Source organism: Arachis hypogaea, chromosome 3 (genome assembly GCF_003086295.3).
Source record: "Arachis hypogaea cultivar Tifrunner chromosome 3, arahy.Tifrunner.gnm2.J5K5, whole genome shotgun sequence".
In the NCBI taxonomy this organism is placed as follows: Eukaryota; Viridiplantae; Streptophyta; class Magnoliopsida; order Fabales; family Fabaceae; genus Arachis; species Arachis hypogaea.
In genome coordinates, this window is record NC_092038.1 from 127,244,266 (window position 1) to 127,267,277 (window position 23,012).

The 23,012-nt window shown below is 30.2% G+C and overlaps 1 protein-coding gene across 1 annotated transcript; it reads left to right on the plus strand.

Annotated features, from left to right (window-relative positions):
* The first annotated feature begins 13,973 nt into the window (after window positions 1-13,973).
* Window positions 13,974-19,670, plus strand: LOC112791430 (uncharacterized). Its single transcript, XM_025834267.3, has 9 exons — window positions 13,974-14,395; window positions 14,484-14,598; window positions 14,862-15,152; window positions 15,250-15,345; window positions 17,316-18,307; window positions 18,395-18,560; window positions 18,637-18,801; window positions 18,883-19,035; window positions 19,123-19,670. The coding sequence occupies exons 2-9, from the start codon at window positions 14,533-14,535 to the stop codon at window positions 19,327-19,329; spliced, it is 2,136 nt and encodes a 711-aa protein (XP_025690052.1). The 5' UTR covers window positions 13,974-14,395; window positions 14,484-14,532; the 3' UTR covers window positions 19,330-19,670.
* The last annotated feature ends 3,342 nt before the right edge of the window (window positions 19,671-23,012 follow it).

The window sequence follows — 23,012 nt, forward strand, 5'->3', positions numbered from 1 at the left end:
TATTTTTAGTATTTAAATATTATATTTAAAAAAGGATATAGAAGTATTCTTTATAGTCTTTTCTTGTTTAACTTTTTGTTTCAATAATTACGTATATGCAGTAATATTTGACTTGTGAATTAAAAAAAAATGCTAAACAGTTATATCACCTTAGATTAATAATGTAAAGTATAGCAAAAAGTATAGGGTTCGAAAAGATAGACTAAATAGTAAATACTAATAGTTAAGTTGGATATGTAAAATACGTCAAGTTAATATTTTTATAAATTTTAGATAAAAAAGTAGTGGTATTCTATTTTCAATTTAATATTGCAAAACATATTAAAAATAGAAATAACCCATAGAAAAACAAGTGTTGACTTTTTTTAATTGAACAATGCATGTTCACAACATTGCACCTAAGATATAGTACACTTATTTTAATTTTCACCAGTCTCATTGTTGATAAGTGAAGATCTTTAAATATTTGGTAAACATACCGTGACATTGGAGGCATACTTTGGTCTTAATTAAGCTGCTGGTACAAGCTTGTTATTAAAAAAAGAGCTTATCACACCCTTTAAATAAAGAAAGCATTATTAATTACTAATCCTATAATTTAAATTTAAAAGAAGAAAACAATCGATAACTATATTAAAAAAATATATACTTGTCCTCATTTCTCTTTGGAAAGTGTACTAAAAGGATAGAAGACGTTTAATGCTTCAAAATAATTAATTAAGAACAAGTAGCAGTACTGTTCTTATGAAAGCGACAACTATGTCATGCATCATGAATGTGACTGAATGAGAATTTTGTATTTTAAGTTCTAACTAACAGATAGATACTGAGTCTTCGTAAACGCGGTGATTTTGATTGATGTAAGTATGTAACTCAACAATCTTAAATTAGATTAATTAGATACTTCTTCATACATGGCATGGTTAAATAAAGTTGTACGTGTTTTAACAACCAATAAGCCATAAAGCGCAGAAACATTGAAACAAAATACTTTTCTTGATTTCATTTGGTTCAAGTTAATAAAGAAGTATGAATCCTGGATCCTATTAATTAAGTTCATTAATAAATTGAACGACATACATGGGTATTTAATTGACTTGTTCGGTTTGATATGTACTAGCAAGATTCTATGTATCAAATTCAGTAATTAAATAAATAACTTTATTATCTTCAAAAGGAAAATATATAGTGGGCTCCAATTTTGTCATTTGCTTTTCTGATTAGTCAGGTATCTTCAAATTGATACTTTCACCAATAGTGGACTTCAATTTTTGTTATTATTTCATCGGTATAAATATTAAATTATTTTTAATAAATAAATTTTTATTAATTTATATATATAAATTTTAAAAAATAAAAATACAAACTGTATTAATTTATGTGTGTAAATTTTGATAAATATAAATACAAATTATTATTAATTAAGTGCTAGCTAATTAAAAATAATAATATTTGTTGGTTATAATACATTGCTCATTCTTATATTCTTTAACATTTAACACAAATTGTATAAATTATATTCTTTATGAGTTTTAGTTTCTTTCTTTAGTTTAAATTATCATTTTATAGCTATCTGCACCATATTAGCAAGCTGTTCTAGAAATCTTTCCATGCAAGTTCATAATGTATGTTCTAGAATAATGCATGAAAAATGTTAGCTCATAATAGCATGCATGCGAAACAGATAGATCAATAGTGTTTTTCTGGATGTGAAAATATAGCTATCCAGCGTAAAAGAAGAGCATTAGTATTAAAAGTAACGTTAATTTAGTCTTTTTTGGATGTGAAATCCCTGATGGACAATAAGTAAAGTAAGAAGCATGTCAATGATTCTAGATTAGAGTGCCGAACTTGAAATGTTCAAGTCATCCCGTTTTAGTTCCCCGTAATAATTATTTCCTGAAACGTTAACATTACAAATGGGGCAGCGCTTAATTAATTACTCGTGTATACTAGGGATTATTCTTATTATTTTATTATAAAATATTGATATTATATTATATAATATTATAAAATTATTTATTTTAAAAATTTATATTAATAAAAAATAATATATGAATAGTTATTATAGAAAATAATTAGATTTTTAGCAACGTGAAGAGCAGTTTGACTATCGCAATAGAGACGAATGGGAATATGACGAGGCACGTATAGGGAAAAAAGTATATTTTTAATTCATTTTAACTCTTTTGTTGTCTGAGTCATTGAACAATATTCAGTCTCAGCAGAAGAGGCAGATTTTTGAGTTTTTCAATATATTAGTGAGTTACCAAACTGTAAATTGACTTGCTAGCAAGTGGACAACTAGTCCAATTGGAGTCACACTATCTATAGAGCTGCAAATCATTTTTTCGTGGAAGAAGAATTTTTTGTCCAAGGTGTCCATTTAAATAGCGTACAACACGTAAAGCGGCTTACCAGTGTTCGGTTCTTGGATTTTGCATGAACTGGGATAACATGTAAACACTGTAGTCTAGAACAGGCCGAGTAAAACACAAATAAATCAATCTTCCAACAAGCCAACGATATATGTAGCTAACCCTATTTCGGTTCTTTGAAAAGTTAAATTGCAGCACTATTATTATTTCCTACAATTACAAGGTCATCAACATATACCAAAACTACCGATTGCACACTATTGTGGCGAAGGCTAAATAAGGAATGGTCCTTTGGGAATTATTGAAAACTATATTGAAGAAGGGCAGATAAAAATTTTGCAAACCAGCAACGTGGAGCCTGCCGTAGGCAATAGAGAAATTTTTGAAGTTTACAAACTAGTCATTGTTGAGGCACTTGAAAACCACAGGGAAGTTTCATGTAAACGTCCTCATCAAGCTCTCCATGAAAAAATGCATTGTGAACATCCATCTGGTGGAGTTCCCAATCTTAGGCTACTGCCACTGCGAGTGTTGCACAAATTGTTACCATCTTTACCATTGGAAAAAAATGATTCATTGTAATCCAGGCCTTTCACTTGATTATTTCCCACTTTCATCCATGGGCTTTCTTTTCTGGGAGAAGGGTTGTGAGCTTCCAAGTGTCATTGATTTGAAGCGCACGAATTTCTTGGGACATATGTTTGCGCCAACACTCATCTCTAACTGCTTATGAGAAAAATAAGAGCTCCGGTTCTGTCTGGAGAGAGGCAAGAAAACTACAGTGTTGTTTGTTAAAAAAATTATAGTTCACAAAATTTTGTATAGAATAGGACACACATGAAGATTTTGATGGAGAGGGAGGTTGGTCAGTAGGGCTTATTGGTATCGTGGCAGCAGTGACGAAGTCGCGCAACCTGACTGAGAGTGTCTTCATGCGGTGACCTCGACCAAGTGGAACTTCCATCGTGATTAGTGGTAGATCGGAAGTCGACGTTGTTTCTGCTACACTTGATTCTGATGCATCGTCAGCGATGCACTCTTCAATATCTTCGTTGAGTTCATATTCCCCTTGTTTGTCAATAGATGCTTCAATGAGAGATTTTCCAGCACAGTCATTTAAATATAGAATACTAGGCCCAAGTGTGGATTCTGAACTTAGCCTATTATGTGTATCTTCTTCAACAATTATTCCTATTATAGGAGGTCAAATATCTTCAATCCTTGGTGTCGGTGCTAAAGTCTGAGCCTCTTGAAAAGGAAATATATCATCAACAAAATGGACATCATGAGAGACAAAGAAAACTTCTTTTTTCAAGTCAAATAGTTTTCATTCTTTTTGCTAAAAAAGGTGCCCGACAAACACATATTTTCTACCATAGCTGGTAAATTTGTCCTGTTGCCTATTTTAATTTTGAGCAGAACACAAAGAGCCAAAAACCCTTAAATTCTCATAACTTGGAATTGTTCTATGAAAAATCTCATACGGAACCCTGCCCTTCAGCATTGAAGATGGGGTACGATTAATTAAATAGCCAACAGTTAAGACACATTCTCCCTAAAAACTGAATAAGAAGATTGCCTTGAAAGCGTAATGATCTAGCAACATTGAGAATATCTCGATTTTTGCGCTTCACTCGTCTTTTTTGTTGCGGTGTATTAACACATGACGATTGGTGAATAATTCCTTGTTGTAAGAAGTATTATTTTAAACACATAAATTCCGTCCCATTTTCAGATCTCACAATTTTAACATATTTGTTATACTGGCGTTCAACTAACGTGAACAAATTTTTCAACGTGATTGATACCTCGGCCCTTTCTTTCAACAAATATATCCAAATCGATCATGAACAATCATCTATAATAGTTAAGAAATACGAAGCACCACACGAGGAGGGAGTTCTATAGGGTCCCCACAAGTCACAATGGATTAAATAAAAAATATTGAAAGCTTGATAGTCACTTAAAGGAAACTTATCACTTGTTTGTTTGGATTTTTCACAAGTTTCAGGAATCTTATTGCTTGTAGATTTGTAACTTACATTGGGGAGCATTTGCACAATTTTAAATGATGGATGTCTTAATTAGTCTCTTATACCAAAAAGCTAGTTGATTCTCTGTTTTGGCATGACAAGCTTGAATCTTGTGTGCCCCATGATACCAATAGTCCATCCTTCCGCTCACCTGCTCCAATCAGCGTCTTCAAAGTGCGGTCCTATATGACACAAAATTTATCAGTGAATTGTACTAGATAATGTTCTGTATCTGTTAATTGAGAAATTGAGAGTAAGTTGCATTTTAATTTAGGTACATAGAGAACATTTTTCAATTCAAGTTCTCCATCAAGAATCCCTGTCCCTTGCTTGCACGGTATCACCTGCTCTCCATCCGGTAAATTTACTGGACATCCGCGTATAGTTTTCTTTTCACATAAATTTTTCAAGGTTCCGGTCATGTGGTTGGAAGCTCCACTATCAATGAGCCATAAATAAAAAATTTTCTTACCAGTCATTTTCTCATATTCATTTGATTTTTTTTTGTTGATCATATCTCCCAATACATTTCATTACTCATTGGTCAATCCTGATATCTCACGTCACTTGTTTTCCGTATTGATAGCATGGCTGCCACTTCCATCAGTGTATACCACATTTGCACGTGTTGGAATTCCTCCAATACATATGACTTGTCATCCGTAGCCTTTACCACTCCCCACCATTTTAGATATTTGAAAGCATCCTTTAACATCATGCCAACTTTTGCCACAATTATAGCACATTGTTGATTTTTTGCTATGATCTCTTCGTCTTTTCATCTTGTTTCTTGCCTGTATTGCGAGTCCCACAACCAACCCTCTCTCTTCTGATGTCTTAGCCATCGTTTTCACTTTCTCCTCTTGGACTAGCATTTCGTATACACGATTCAGCGTTGACAAAGGATCTGTTGACAGGATATTTGACCGCACTGTTCCGTAACTCGCATCATCTAAGCCCATTAGAAATTGGTGAACCCTCTCTTCTTCCCTTCGCTTCTCAAGTTGAGAGCCAATCCCACACTTACATTCACCACACGTGCATTTGGGACTTTGCTCGCACTGTGCTAATTCATCCCACAATACTTTCAATTTTCCATAATACGCCGTCAGGGCCATCTCTTCCTGCTTGCATCTCGTCATATCTGACTTCAGTTGTTGTATTCGTGGTTTGTTTATAGCGAAAAACCGTTTTTTGATATCTTCCCACAGTATCCGCGCGTTCTCAACATACGCAACGATTGACCGTAGGATTGGTCGGTTGTGTTCAAGATCCAAGATACAATCATGGATTGGACTGTCCACCAATTCTTAAGATCAAGTGCATCTTTTTCTGGTTCCGTGAGAGTTCCATCGATGAATCCCTATTTTCTTCGAGCTCGAAGCGATATTTTCACGGTTGTACCATTCCTTATAATTTTCTCTACGCAATTGCACTTGCGTGATTATATTTCCTGGGTTTCACTCGCATTGAGGTCTCATGGCAGTAAGTTTTCTTAGTTTCTTTTTCTAAAGTCTCTGATTCATTTGCAGAATTTTTTCTAGTTTTGCTGCCATATTTATGCAGTCTAGGTTCTTTTTGTGTTTGTCGGTATTAGAGTCGCTCTGATACCATGTAGAAAATAAGTTGTTTCAACCTGCTTTTTTATTAGTCATGAACACACATATATATACATCTTTTGATATAAAACTATATTTTTTTTATCATAAAATGCATAATTTATGATCCTAATAAATTAAAATACATAACTTTCTATCCTAGTAATATACATGAGAGTACTCAAAGAGTACTGTATCTAAACTTTATTATCCATTAATAGTGATATTTAAAAGTATTAAAAAAAAGGATACAAGTGTTTATGGACAGAAAAAAATTGTGCAAGAATCGATAATTGTAGATTTTAAAGATCGATTGAAGGTACCGTATCATAGAGCAGTTAAACCCAAAAAATACAAATGTGTGTCGATAAGATGATATTACACGAGGGTCGATCGTGTGATTGATTGTGAGCTTTTGGGATTTTTTGATAAAAGGATAAAATGTATAATTAGTTTGACGCTTGGACAAAGCAAAAATGTGTATCAAGAAAAGAGTTAGGCAAATTTTGAGAATGTTGGTAAAGTTAAAGCCTTAAAGGAGTTGAAAATGTTAGATTGATGTATGGACGAAGTGGTTTAGGGATGACAAAATTCTCGTGACACGGAAATTTCTGTGGAGACTTTCTTGAATGGAGTTTTGAGTGTAAAAAATTGTTTTACAGGGATGGGGACGGGGCAAAATTTCTCGAGGCAGGCGCGGAGACCCAAGTGAGGATCTCTACCCGTCCCTGCTAATCCCTAAAATTCATAAATTTATTTAATTATTTTTAATAATTTATTTCTCGTATATATTTTTTTGTCATTTCACATGTTATATATATATAGAGGGAGGGAGGGAGGGAGACAGAAAAAAGAGAGAGAAACCCAAAATTCTTAAACCTCATTTGCATAATGTTTCTTCAATTTAGAAACTTCTAGCGCCATTCATACTCCATCCAACCTCTCTGCAGCTACCCGCTCGCCACTCTTCCTTCTCACCGCATCGTTCTCTCTGTTCGCATCATTCTTTCTCCTCTTCGAGGGTGGGGTTTGTTCTCCTTTTCGCAACTCTATCGTCTTGTCCATTCTCCTCTTCGCTGCTGCGTCCCCCACCTCGTCCACTGCTCTGTGCTCTAGCTTGCCATGGCATCCCCCACTGTGTCATTTCGAAAGCAGTCACCGTTCTGTTGTTTAGACTTTTTTATATAAAGTCATGCTACTTTTTGCATACGATGGGTACTTGCAGCTCTATTTTTATAGAAATTAATGATTAGTCAAAATTATTGGAGAGATAGAGAATAAAATCCACGCAAAAAATGAAACCCTATAAAAAAATGGAGATAGGGAGTAATATTCTTTTATGACAAAAAATAGAGACAGAAATTAGAGAGACATCTCCCGTCTCTGCCGTATCCAATTGCCATCCTTAAAGTGGCCTCATAGTCGTGATCAAAGAGATCCAAATTTTGAAAGTCAAGCAAAGCAATTGGCGTAAATAATTTATTTAATCGAGGATAACTATAGATAAATTTCAAGATATCATTGGTCTAAAAGAATCTATAAATAAGAGAATATAAGATTGATAAAGAGTAAAAAATCTTTTTCAAAATTACAACTTAAACTCTTCACAAATCCTTTAGTTTTTGACATTTGTTATAACTTGTAAGTCAAATTTTGAATTAGTATTCCTTTCTAAGTATTTTTTTTTCACTTGTAATTGCATTTTATTTCTTTACAAAGTTTATTTCTTTTATTTATTGTCATTCTTTTGTTTTTATCTAAATCTTCAAATTTTTGTAAAGATCATATTTTATTAAATACTTTAGAATTCTGTAAAATATAATATTTATTAATTCAGTTCTATTAGAAAATCAATTAGGGTGAAGTGAATTCTAACCAATTAGTTAAAAAATAGGTATGTTACAAAATAAAACAAAAAAGATAACTCTCCATTATTCTAATTTTTTAAATTTTAAAATAAAAAATAAAGGAGATTGACTTAATTGGCTTATCTGGAGTTAGTTCTCTACATTTTTTTTTATTAAATACTTAATTGGTTAGAATTCATGATAATAACTCAAGAATAATAAAATTAATAATAAAATACTTTTAAAATATGATATAAGGTATTATAGATAATGAATAAATAAAAAAGTAATTAAATAATAAATATCTAATATCCCATTATTTATAACAATATCAATTAAGATCAATGTAATTAATATTCAAATTCCTAATATTTTCTAACATTGTTTAATAACTATCAAATTTTTTTTCTTTTTATTTTTTCATGTTAAACTCTGAATTTTGATGCACTTTTTTTTTATAGATATAAGGAAGAAGTGCTGTTTTGATCCCTATAATTTGGTGGGTAAAATCAAAATCGTCCTTAACATTTTATTATTATTAAAATCGTTCTTTTAAAAATTTTACCCCTATCTCACTAATCTTATTTCACTAACCTTATCTTTATCACCATCAGTAACAATTACACACACATTCAGATAAAAAAAACATAGAGAAATAAAGAAGTTGGGAGAAGAAGAAAAGAGGAGGAGAAAAGACGGTGTCGGTAGGGTTAATGGCCGCCATTATTGTCGACCAAATCTCTCTCTTTGAAGCAAAAGAGAGAAGGAGAAGGAGAAGCAAAGGTGGCAGCGTATCAAAATGGCACCACTGAAGAGAACGAGAAGCAACGAGTTCAAGTGGAATCCGGGAGGAGCAGAAGCGATGCAAAACCAGAGAAACCACAGTAATGGAGGTGGGTTGTGCGTGGAGGTGAACCTCTCTGTTGCGATCTCGGTCTCTCAATGGCGGCATGGATGAGCAGTGGCAGCCACCACGGTCAAACCGATGACTTCTTTAGTCCTTAAAGTTCTCTTCTTCGAAGTACAGCGATGCTGTATTAGCAAGCTCCGGCAAAGAGAAGGTACATCGCTTGCGAGATTAAGTGCTGCCATCCCCGTCGAAGAGAAGTGATTTCCGGTCTCCTTTTTCTCTTTTTTCCAGCGACAATTTTGAAGACAAGTGGCAGTGACTCTCTCTCTCTATCTTTCTCTCTTTTATCTGTGTACTCTTTCTTCTTTCGATGGTGGTGGCAGCAACGACAAATATCCACTGCCACTGTCTAACTATCCCTTTCTCGTCCTTCCTCTTTCTTCTCCTTTCTCACTAAGCTTATTGTATCTTTCTTGTCTCTCTTTGTACTAATCTTTCTTTCTATCCTATTTTTAAAATATATAAATTAATGTAATGTCGTTGTTGAGTTTGAAGAATTAAATTTTTAAAATTTTTGTCTTGAATTTAAATGTTGTGTTGTTGTTGATGATGGATTCTTGAATCTAAATGTTTGTTGTTGATTATGAATTATGGATTATTGAATTTGATAGTTGGTAGGAATAAAGGGGGAGAATGCAAGGTGATTACTAGTGCATAAAAATGGTAGTGGTGGAGAATGCATGGTGAGTATTTATGCAGTAAGGATATTTTTGTCTTTTATTTTTTCTCAAAAGGATGATTTTAATACTAAATAAAATGTTGAGAACAATTTTGAATTAAAAATAAGGTTAGACACGATTTTAGTTTTGTCTCTAAACCATAGGAACTAAAACAGTACTTATCTCTAAATATAAAGATGAGTTGGTTCTACTTCCAAACTTAGCTTTTGAACCATAAATTTTAGATAATTGTCAAAATAATTAGTTTTTATGAAAGAAAAATCCTGTAAAACTCTAACATAATAATAATAATAATAATAGAACATGATAAATAGATTTTTGATTTTTTATCCTGTAGATATTTTTGTTTTTAACCATTTGAAAATACTTTTAAATTTCTGAACTTTTTAAAGTTGGACATACGAATCTCGTCATTTATATGGATCCATCAGACTCAACGAAAAAGTCTGACATAGTTCTCGTTATTCTAATCTGGCCGTTACGAATATACACGTGGAGGGAAAGTTTTTAAAACAGGACATATAAACATCCTGCTTCAAAACAACGCCATTTGATTAGTAGTCCTCCACTACCAATTTCAGACTATCTTTGTGTTTTTCATTTATTGCACCATCTCCAAAAAAAAATAGCTGCATCAGTTTATCAGTCATCACCTTGAAAATCCCGTTTAATCTAAAACCTTCTTCTCTCTTTCTCACGTGCTCGATTTTTGCCAACAGATCCTGAAGCTGCACTTGCTTCCCAATTCTGCCATTCCTGAAGCCCTATCGCCATCGATGGATCAGGTGGATCAGATGTTGTCTTCGTCGGTGAAAGCGGTGCTGGTTTCTGCCCCCGTCAAGTTGTTTGAGATTCCTGAGTTCGATTTTCGGAATCCGATTCTATGTTTTTCATACCGTGATCCAATAATGCCGAAGTCAAACCAAATAGTATTGGAAGCCTAGGCTAGGGTTTGCATTAGATCCACGCCCACTCGACGAGGAACAAGCTTTCAAGGTCTTTGATACAATTCTAAGATAAGGTTCTTCAATTCCTTTCGTTCTAAGGATTTTGCTATAAGTTTGACAAATCAAAAGCTTAATTGATTCTTGGTATAGTAGTATGGATTAACTTATTTTGCTATTCATCTAATGAAATTCGAAAATTTTGATCAAGGAAGGAGCAATTAAGAGAGTAGTAGAAAAGAAAAGACTCATTCCAAACTTAGTTACTATCATAAACGTTGCATTGATTGTCTTCTTTAGAGAGAAACTGAGCCACAGGAAGAGGAGTTGAAGAAGAAAGAGACGAAAAAGAAAGGAGGTGGACGCTAAGAAGAGTGGTTCCTCGATCAAGAGCGTAGGCCTCCATAATTGAGATAGAAGAATTGGAAGAGTAAACAAGAATAAGTTAGCAATGCCAAGAGAAGGTTCTAGAGAATTGAAGCACTTGAACTTAATTAATTGGTGCTTTTTCAAATGACGTCGTTTGAAAAAGGAGACTAATTTATTCTATTAAAATTTTTTTTTTCACTTGTGTATTTATAATAGCCAAATCAACACAACGAAAATTATATCAGACATCACATTTTTATTAGATCTAACGAATATATATAAATGGAAGAATAGATATATCTGTTTAATTTTTAAAGAGGTCAATAACTTAAAAAAAATTAATTGGTCAAAAATAAAAATATGTCCAGAACAAAAGATTATGGATGTATTTATCCTTTTTTTCTAATAATGATGTTGCAAAATATGAAGCAAAATTGGGTTGCTTTCAAGCTGGTAAATGATTTCGACTTGTAGCTTATATTTTCTTTAATAGACTCCTTCATGCCCGAAAAATTGGTGGAACATCCATAGTGCTGTTGGAATCCACTACAATATGGCTAGATGATGCCAAAAATTGAAAAGCTCTACACGATGGCCACTGTTCTAACCATTCTACGGTGTAAGCATATAGCAAATAAGCAACTCACTATTTCAAAGTTTCAAACTTCAAAACCAACGCATATTTGAGTCAGCAGCTCCTATTAAGGAAAATGCTAACGTAACGCTTAATTAATTTCTATACTATTTGTTTACTAAAAATATTATCTATATTAAAATTAATTATTAAAATAAATTATATTTATATATAAATATATATTATTTAATTTATTTTTAATATATATTTTATATTTTAATATATATTTTATATTAGTAACTAATTTTAGTATATATCTAAATTAATTATATACATATATAATAATGTATTCTTTAAAAACCATTTTTTAAAACAAAAACCCTACAGGAAATAGCTCTTAAGTTATTCGTTAAATTATATTATTTTATATGATTTATTAATTTCAGAATGCAAGACTGAAAATATTACGAAGGACCAAGTATAATAGGACTAATTTAATAATAGTGTCCTTGATGAAATTCTTATTTCTGATCATATTATGAATGGTTATATTTTTTATATATTAAAAGTTTTTTAGAGTTACGTGGATTTTACATAAGTTTTATTTTTCCTTTTATTTATTATTTTATGTTAAAAAGTTTTTTTTGAGATCAGCATAAATTAAATTTTCAATATTTTCATCATAGAAATTTCAATAATATATAATAAAATTATTCTTAATAAAAATTAAACCAATGAAAAGAAACACAAATGATTATATCACTGATAATATATAATACCAAAACGCCTACAATGATTTATAAGCAACTTTTTTTAACTCCATTGATAAGTAAATCATTGACAAATAAATCGTTACAGGAGGATAAAGTTTATACGTTTTTCATGAATCCTTATCCACTACAATGATTTACTAGTAACGACATCATGATGAGATTTTGTTTCGTTATCTTTCGTTGTTTTCGTATATATAGCAATAGTTTACTGTTAAATTATTTTTTATTATATTTTATAATTTATATTTATATGTATATTCTGTATTTTTGTTTTTGTATGTGTATTTATTGTAGTCTAGGGATCAATTACCCAATTAATGCAATGTTTACGCACGATATATTCCTTACACTCTTTTCAATCTTTAAGTTAATAGTATTTTTGTATATTTATTGTGTTGTGTTATAAAATATATACCTAAACAAAAAAAAAATGAAATGCTACTAAACAAACGCTGCATATTATATTATCTTTTTTCATATTTATTGTGTTATATATATGTCATATAAAATATATACCTAAACGACACAACTACTTAATAATATAAAATGAGACTAGAAAAAAATACATATTATTATTTTATATTTATTAATAATAAAGTTATTTGACCGGGTAATAAGATCCAGAAAAAAAAAAGACCTGAGACATAAGATTTCATATATATGCTTCTAATTCTATACATGCAATACAAAGCAATATGATGATCACCCTCATACTAGTAAATCGTTATAGAGAATAAGATTTTCCGGAAGTGTAAAACTTACCTTTCTAATTATTTATTTAAATGATGTTAAAAAATTTGGTTGTAAATCGTCTTAGGTGAGTAAGTTTTATGAGAAAAGGTAAAACCTATATACCCTGATTTACTTATTAATGGAATTAAAAAATTCCCTCGTAAATCATTGCAGGTTTCCGGGTATTACAAAAAAATTATAAAACTTCAATACCTGTAACGATTTACATATATAGAAGGACAAATTTGTAATCACAATTTGATTAGGAGAATTTAACAAATAACTATTCATTTTATTTTTTATATGGGTAAAAAATCCGAAATTCTTGTAACTAAGTGGCAAAAACAATTTTTTCTTTTTTTGGTCATGGAATTTATTTTTATCATTGAGGAAACTAGTGTTATTTTGGGTCTCGACTGTTGACGGAGCCAAATTTGAATTGAACAGGCCAAATTTTAAGGATATGCATATGGGCTGACCCCGTTGCCTTTTAAACTTTAACATTGGGCCATTGTGCCCTTCTTAAACCAAAAAGAGAAATTTATCAAGATTTGAAATTCAAGTATGTACGTGGCAATTTATTGTGACTAACGTCAAATATTTAAATAAAATTACAATTTGCCATAGATTAGTTCTTAGTTTATCGATTTAAGAGATACTGCAAAATATAAATAAATGTTTATCCAATAAATAAATGTAGACATGTGGATTAAATTCTAAAAATTATTTTTTAATTAATTATATTATTATTTTTCTCTCTTGCAAATAACTATTCCCTGTCATTTCTTTCATTTGGACCGTTCTTGTAACAGGATATAAATGCATGATATATAAATTTGTATAAATGTTTATTTATACTTTTTTTATAAGATATATAAACTATAAAATATTACTCATCATATTTGTATAAGTTAAGTTTCAACCACCAAATACATAAGAAATTTTAATTCCCAAGAATAAGGGAGTCAAAAAATCAATCTTTGTTGAAAAAGAAAGGAACGCACTGGACTAAATGTTTATCTATCAGTTTGTTAGGATTAGAAGAAAAGAAAAAATGAGGTTGAATATAGAAAATGCTAGTCCCATATCAAGAATTCCTATGAATGGGAAACGGGAAAATCTCAAAAGAGAAAATTTTGTTGATTAATGTTATCTTAATTTTAGAAAAGAAGCCAAGCCAGCAAATAATTCAGCCTTTTTTTCTTGATTGCATCAGTTAATTTAGCCGTTGAGGATAGCATTGAAAACCCTAAAATATTCAAACTATTTGTTCATGGAAAGGGGGGGAGTGCATGTTTGTTAAAACCCTTCTTCCTCTTTCAATTGTTCTCCTTGGCTCTCTCTTTTGACAAAGTTCCGTTTAGAAAATTTATCTTTTATTTTAATTGGTTTTCCTCCTTGCCCCTTCTCCCAATAACCCTCAATCTTTTATTTGTATGCATGTATGTCTCCCTTTTTGCACTATTATTACCAACCTAATTTGTTAATTAATATTCATTTCCGACAACAATCTGTTATTGATTTTTTATATTCCTGCAGGAAGAAATTAAAAAACAGGTTGGGACATTAATCTGTTCAGCTCTTGTTAATTCTTCTATAATAATATGATATATTTTCTTACAACTTTTAGCTTTGTTAATTTCAGATTTTTCAGTCAAGATATATAATATAAGAGTTAATTATTATATTAAAGCATGGCTAATGTGAGTTTTTGCGGTTTGAAGCCAATGCTCTTTCGCCGCAAGACGAATATTTTTGAGGTAAATAGCTCTATAAACCCTTCCAGAACAATCTCAATATATGGATATTAGAGAAAATTATTTGAAGGAAGATGATATTGCATTGTATCAGTAAACCTTTCAAATGGAGACAATTATTAGAGGGTTTTTCCGGGATGAAATTCTGAAAAAGCTATAGAAGGTTTAGGAAAGGAAATTCAGTTTTGTTAGGGGTTAGCAATTAATATGAAATGTTATACAATATGAGATTTATATGACACCATTTGTAATATATGGTTTTGTAGGGAATAAAAGCGTTTGGGTCGCCCAAGAAGTCTTCAAGGGTAAGGGAAAAGGAAAAAGAAAAGAAAAGGAGCAAACCGAACACTAATAATAATAATGATAATAAATGTTATAGTAAGTGTATACCAAAATCAGCTATTAAAATTAGCCACAAGTATAATGGAAATTCAACGGAGTTGTCATTTATAGGAGCAGACCAATTGATTTTAATGGTAGAGATCCATAAGAAGATAATGTCATTCAGGGACATCATGGATCTTTCTCTATGTAACAGTTCTGCTTCCTTACGTGAGGTCAGAGTAATTATATTATTATTATTATTTTAATTTCTCCTTATCATTCTTGCATCATAATGAACTTGTGTTTTATAATTTTGTGAATCATGTGCAGATTGTATTGAAAACCTTGGAGGATCTCCAGAAGGTTTATCCAGCAATCATACCGAGAAAGGAAGTGGCAAAGATTAAAGACAAGTCTACAGATCAGGTTTTTTTTAAGAGTGGTGTAAAATTGATAGTTAAGAGTCATTAAATAATTTAATATATTTGACTAAATTGTTATTTAACGTCTCTTACCTATCAATTTTATTTGAAATTAAGTAATTGCACTAAACTTTAAAGGGAAGTTATATGGTGGCATTAGTTTTGGTGGCTAAGAATGACATAAATTTCACCAACAAATAAAATATTAACAAATAACAAAAAAAAATTAAATCTAAAACTAAAAAAATTTTCTCTTTCTTATAATTTTTTATAATTTTTTAATTATATTTATACTTATTATTTTATTATTATTTTTATTTTTAAAAAATAATTTCTTATAATTATTTTTACTAAAATAATTTTTTTAATTATTTTTATTATTATTATTTTTAATCATTTCTATAAATAATACCAAAATTATTTTTTATCAAAATAAATTTTTTTATAATTATTTTATTTTGTAATTTTGGAAAACTAAAACCAAAATAATATTCTCTCTTATAATTTTTTATAATTATTTTTAAACTAACACCAAGAGGAAGAATATCATTTTGGTGTTAGTTTTTCAAAATTGTAAAAAGATAATTATAAAAAATTATTTTTTAGAAATAAAAATAATAATAAAAATAATTAAAAAAATTTTAGTCTTATTTTCTAAAATTATTAAAAAAATAATAAAAATAATTATAAAAAATTATTTTAGTAAAAATAATTATAAACATGATTTTTTAAAAATAAAAATAATAATAAAATAATTATTATAAATATAATTATAAAATTATTTTGGTATTATTTTTTTGAAATTATTTTTTATAATTATAAAAATAATTATAAAAAATTATTTTAATAAAAATAATTATAAAAATATATAAGAGAGAGAACCATTTTGATTTTAGATTTAATTTTGTTGTCATATTAATATTTTATTATGAGTAATGCTAGGGAACTAAAAGGATATTAGCCAAAAATCAGCCAAATATCTTTGGGTGAATTCAAAATCTCTACGAGTTAATATATATGGATGTTTTTTTGGCTAAGTATTAGAATGTTTCTTTTTCATTCTAAATGAATGTTCTTTTATATATTTTTCGAATTTTTTTGTATTATAAATATGAATGTCTCTATTTCTTTAAGAATTTCATAATTTTTTTTTATTTTATAGATAATTAATTATTTTTGCTAAAATATAACTGGATATTTCTTTTATTAAGTATTAAGATATTCTTTTACATATTAAATAGATATTTTTTTATATTAAATAAATATTTTTTTATATTTCTTAATGTAATGAGGCAATTATTGAGAAGCATCCCTCCATCTCCAAAAGCTATAAACACACACCAACACACTTAACTTCGTTCAATTCCTTAACCGCAAATACATACACATTCTTATTCCTCAAAATCATGGACTGAATTCGAGGATCAACCCTTGGCACTGGAAGCTTCGCCACCGTCAGTATAGCCACACTCAAGAACCCTTCCCTTCCACTTTTCGGTTGTCGTTAAGTCCTTCGATCGTTTCACCTCCTTTCTCCTCGTTAACGAGGAACATGTTCTTAACCGCCTCGATTCTTCTTGTTCTTGAATCCTTAAGTGTTTGTGTGACTCGGTGATAGAAGAGGAGTGGGTCGCGGTGGAGAGGCGGAGAGGGTCTGACGGTGAGAGAGAAGTTTGTGTGTATGATTGATATGAGAGAGAAAATGAAAGTTTTTATAGGTTTTAATTAGATTTACTTAATTAATTTTAAATTTTTTAAATTTTAAATTTAAAAAATTTAAAATTAATTCATTATTAATATGAATTAATGTAATTTTGTTTAATTTTTTGCTGGTTCCATATACTTTTCCTTTACTTATTCGTCAAACTTATGTCATCTTTAGTCACTAAAATCGACGTCACCATAAAACTTCCCAACTTTAAATTGTATTAATAATAGTATTAATTGATATAGAAAATGTTGGCATGTTGCTAGGCTATGGCGTATTTATGCTCGGCGTTGAAGTGTCTCGGAGAGTCGTGGATGGAGAACAATGATTTGAAGGAAAAGCTGAAAATCGTGCTACCAACATGCAAGGATGAAGGCAACATGAGCAAAATTGGTGAAAGCATGTTGGTGACACTAGAGAGCTTGATGAAGTTGGCAAGTGAGTGGTTCGATGACGTGGAAGAAGAAGAAGAAGAGGAGGAGGAGCATGAAAGGAGCAATAAATCGTTGAATTCGTTCTCAGATACAACAAGCAGCATTCACAGCTTCTCTCTTTCGTCTTCTCCGATGACACCAACATCAGTTCTTCCGAATAATCCATGCACCTCTCCCCTTCTTTATTCCCTCAGGGTTCAAGCCGTCGGCAAACTCAACCCTATCGATATCAAGCGCTTGTCTTTCCACATGTCACCAACGCGCATCAAGCTTCAAGAGAAACAACACATTAACAATCAACCAATGGAGGAACAAACTACTTCTCACCAACTAGAGTTTGATTTCGACACTAGAATTCACCAACCTCCAACTTTAACATCAAATCCCAATCCACCACCAATACCTTCACTTCTACCACCACCACCACCACCTCCTCCTCCTCCTCCTCCTCCTCCCCCTCCAGTACTCAATGGAGGATCAGTTGTAGCACTACCACCTCCGCGGCCGCCTTCTTCTCCACCAGCACCACAACTACCTGGAATAGCAGATGCAATCTTGCCACCTCCACCAGTGCCGCCGCGTGGAGGTGGAGGATCGCCACCACCTCCTCCTCCCGGTGGAGTAGGGAGTAGGTCCTTGCGCGCCAAGGCAACTACTAAGTTGAAAAGGTCAGCCCAATTAGGCACCCTTTACCGAACTCTTAAGGGAAAATTGGAAGGTTCTAGCGTCACCAACAAATCCTCCGGCGGGAGGAGGGTTGCAGCTGCCGCCACCGGAGCTGGAAAACAAGGAATGGCCGATGCTTTAGCTGAGATGACAAAGAGGTATTCTTGCCTTGGTTCTCATCCACAATTGAAATCTTTCAAATTTTGTTTCGGCAACTAAAAATATATATTAAATGGAATTATTAGATCCACTTACTTCCAACAAATAGAAGAAGATGTTGAGAAGTACACAAAACAAATCGTAGAGCTGAAGACTGTTCTTACCAACATGAAGATAAACGAAATGGCCGAATTGAAGAAGTCTCACAGGGAAGTTGAATCCGTTCTTGAGAAACTCACTGATGAATCACAGGTCACTAGCTACCTTCCATCTTTGTTAGTTTGATATGCTACGCTTATTCATGTGTTATGATTCTTGTTTCAATTAGGTGCTAGCGCGGTTTGAAGGTTTCCCCACAAAGAAGTTGGAAGCTCTAAGAATGGCAGCAGCAATGTACGATAAGTTGGATTCAATACTCTCTGAACTTCGAAATTGGAATCTTGTGTCTCCATTGGCTCACCAACTTGACAAGGTTGAACGTTACTTCAACAAGGTAGGTAACTAAATTTGTTACCATTTAAATATAAATTGTTAATACTATATACCTTAAAAACAATGAAACATAATAATGCAGATCAAAACCGATTTAGATGCCTTGGAACGAACCAAAGATGAAGAAGCAAAGAAACTTAAAAGCCATAACATCGAATTCGACTTCCATATTCTAGTAAAAATCAAGGAAGCAATGGTGGACGTTTCCTCAAATTGCATGGAGTTAGCACTAAAGGTACATATATATCCATTATCCAACTTAATAATTAGGATATATATATATATTAATTTGCAATTTGCTAAACTTGTATATATGTTGCAGGAGAAGCGAGATAATGATGGTAGCAAGAACGAAGCAGCAAAACAAGAATGTTGCAAATTGCTATGGAAGGCATTCCAATTTGCTTTCAGAGTCTATACATTCGCTGGTGGACATGATGATCGTGCTGATAGGCTAACAAGAGAACTAGCACAGGAAATAGAGAAGAACCCTATTTCAATCATGAACAAAGAAAAGAAAATTGCATGATATAATTAATAATATGGAGTTAAAAAGAACAAAAAAAAAAAAATCTGGTTTCAAACCCATATATGTATATATATGAGGTCCCCTTTATTTATTTATTTTTATTAGCTCCAAAAAGCCATGTGTATAGTAAATGTTGCTTGGCGACTTGGAGATTAAATCTTAAAATTTTTTTATTAGGAACTAGTCATGCTTGGAGAGTTCTCAATATTAATTATGGAAACTCCATTGTAATATTATTATGATGGAGCATTGAAGCTAAACTAATAAACTTGCAGCTTCATGCTCTAATCTGTATGTTCTATATATACTACATATTATATATTATTGGAGTTTTAGTTAAATCATGGTCTTCTTGCCTTTGAATTTGTTCTGCATGTACTGACAGATAGTACTAACAAATCTAATAGTTTTTTTAATTCTATGTATCCATATCATTAAGAAAATCTCCAATACTAATTTTAAATTTTATTTTATTTTAAATTTTACAAAATAATATATTAATATTTGTGGATTCATAAATAATAATTTAAAATTAAAAAATAAAATGTATTATTTAAATATTTCTAATATACTTAAATTTTAATCTTATATTAATTAAATTTTTTAAAATACCAAAAATAATATTTTAAAAATACTTTTATTGAAGTTTTTGTTTTGTTTTTTATTTTTACTAAAGATAAGAAAACTCAAACCCGTAGCCTCTTAAATGAATATGAGAAAATTATGTCATTTGAACTATAATTCATTGGTTACTTTCTATTGAACGAAGTTATTTTAAAAGTTATTCAACAAACTTATTTGTTATCCCAATTGCGGGTATGTTGCATAAATATACTTTGACAAAGTATATTCAACAAACTCCCTCATTTTTGTCTTTCCAGGTGAGAGTTTAGGAGAGTTTAGGGTTAGAATTTAAAAATTTAGAATATAAGATTTGAGATTTATAATTTAAAATTTAATAATTTAGAATTTATAATTTAAAAAATTAATTAATGCTGATTGAAAAAAGTATCTCCATAATTAAACTTTTAAATAATGTATCACCTAACAAATTGAGGCCATTAACACATATTGGCATATGCATGATTTGCGAACCGTGTATAAGGTTCTTTGTTATCGTAAACTAAATAAAATGCCAACTCCAACTGCCGCATTTATTTACACTTGTTGAAGTAGAACTAAAATCGAGTTATATACGTTGGTGTGTATTGTAATCTATTATATTGTTAAATAATTTTTGTTGGAATATATTTTTATAAAATTCACTGTTATGTAAGAAGTTTATACAGTGTGAATTTTATATCCATAAAATTTATTATTAATCTAAAATTATTTGACATACCATTTTATATATAATGCAAAATAAAAAAATATTAAATATAAATTATTTAAAACATACATAAATATAGGTTTTTAAATAATATTTAATATAAGTTATCGTAATGCAACCGTTGAATAAAAAAAATTAGAATAGAAAATTATAATTACATATAAGTATGCTTAAAGTTATAAGCTAAGTAACACTATGCATATATGAAGTGTAAAAGTGAACACCACTACTTTTCTTTTCTTCATATGGTTAAAGATGTATACAATATACTAATTACTTTTATATTACCAGTTTAAATATCAGTAGTATATAGTAGTGATTAGGATGAGAGCCGCGAAAGCCAAAATAAAGTAGAGCTATGTTCATCATTTTAAGGATTTTATATTTAATTTCCGCATTTTTTCTTGTTTAATTTGTTAGCTAATTCATTGCATTTTTTCATTATTTCCATTGTAATCTACTTTTATCTCAAACTAGAGATGCTAAAATAGGCACCCTCCAAAACAAAATTTAATGTGGAGTACAAGTAGTAATGAAGTTAGTTGAGCGACCACACTTAAGTCAAGTTTGTGATTTATCATTTATGTTCACACCAATCTAAATCAATTTTAATTTGAATGCAGGGAGAAGCTATCACGAGAAAGCTATACTGTTTATCACTTCAAAATTGTTCATTTATCTTTTAAGAAAAGAACTTAATTATAATTGTATCAAAATCAAATATCGGTTCTAAATTGATTTTGAGGCTCTAGAATTAGAAGTGGCAACTATTATTGTTTACTTTTATGCATTGGATAAAATTCCAATATGTTTTTGCAAAATGGATACCTCATTTTGACATTATATTACAACTGTGTGTTTGATTAAATTGTGGTATTCATCAATTTTATTATTCATTCACCTTTTTTACCTTTAATTATTGTATATGTCACATTATTGGTTTAGGCAGATACATGAATATAAATGCTCCCCACGTGACACAAGATATATACTAAACTTTCTATGGTTATTTATCAAATCAAAACAACTTTAGAGTCATGCTATAGAGAACTTTAGGACAACTTTATTAACGTTTACTTAAAATTTGAAAGATTATAAAAAAAAGTGTATTATAATTTAACTTTTTTAATTCTATTTAAATTATGATTAATCCTATATTTATACATTTTTATTAAATTAATTTTAATTATTTTTTATTATTTACTTTTAATAATAATTAGAAAAGTTAGATACATTAATATAAATGTTCCCCACCTACTGACACAAGCGATAAAGTAAATATCGACTTTAACTTTAGGTATTAAAAATAACATTATAACAATATTATTGGTTTAGGTATATACATTAATATAAATGTTTCCCACGTGACACAAGATATAACATTTTCTATGGTTATTTATCAAATCAAAGCTACCTTAGTCTTATTAGGGTCGTCACGCTATAGAAAACTGTAGGACAACTTTATTAACGTTTAAAATTTAATGGTAATGTTAGAACACAAAAAATAATTAGTTTAAATATTTTAAAATTGATTTGTTTGATACTTATTTATTATAGGATATATTAAATAAAGTTAAAAATAATAAATTTTTTAATAATTTTTTATTAATATTTTTTGTTATTAAATATTTTTAAAAAATTATAAAAAAAGTGTATTATAATTTATTTTTTTGGTTTCTCACCGAATCTTATAATTCACCGGGTCAATGATTAAATTGACGCAAATTGAAACTCAATTTAAGAGTTTGTTGTTAGTCAATAAATTATTGTATACACAAGATAGAATTCGATCTCACACAGACTTAATTATAATTAATTTTATATTTATTAATTCTTATTATATTATTTAAACAATTCTGCTATGTTACCAACAACATTTTTACCAACATCTGCCAACTCTTATTTATAATTGTGTTTAATAGAAGTGTCTTTGTAAATGTGTCTAATAAAAATGTCTTTTTTATAAATATGTTTAATAGAAGTATATTTATAGATATATTTTTTAGATGTGTCTCTTTATATATGTGTTTAAAATATAATAATTAATCATTGTTGGCAATAAGTTGACAGATAATATATTAGTACCCTGCACTTTTCCTTATTTAAAAGAAGAAGTAAATAAGTTAGATCACTAAGTCACATCAATTTAAAGTAAAAACTCAGGAATAATCGACTTCACGTGAAATTAATAGCCGAGAGCTTTTAGATAGAACTTTAGTCAAATCAGTCAAATCATCTAACTGCTCTCAGCCATTAACTTCACGTAAAATCGACTACACCTGAATTTCCACTCCAATTTAAACCCATTTTATTTTGACAAGCAGTACCTTTCTGTTTTTGGTGAGCTTGGATG

Excerpts from the sequence above, each read along its gene's own strand:
- LOC112791430 (XM_025834267.3), top strand. The coding sequence starts at position 14,533 with ATGGCTAATGTGAGTTTTTGCGGTTTGAAGCCAATGCTCTTTCGCCGC. Across the intron at positions 14,599-14,861 it reads GCAAGACGAATATTTTTGAG|GGAATAAAAGCGTTTGGGTC; the intron begins GTAAATAGCTCT and ends ATGGTTTTGTAG. Across the intron at positions 19,036-19,122 it reads GCATGGAGTTAGCACTAAAG|GAGAAGCGAGATAATGATGG; the intron begins GTACATATATAT and ends TATATGTTGCAG.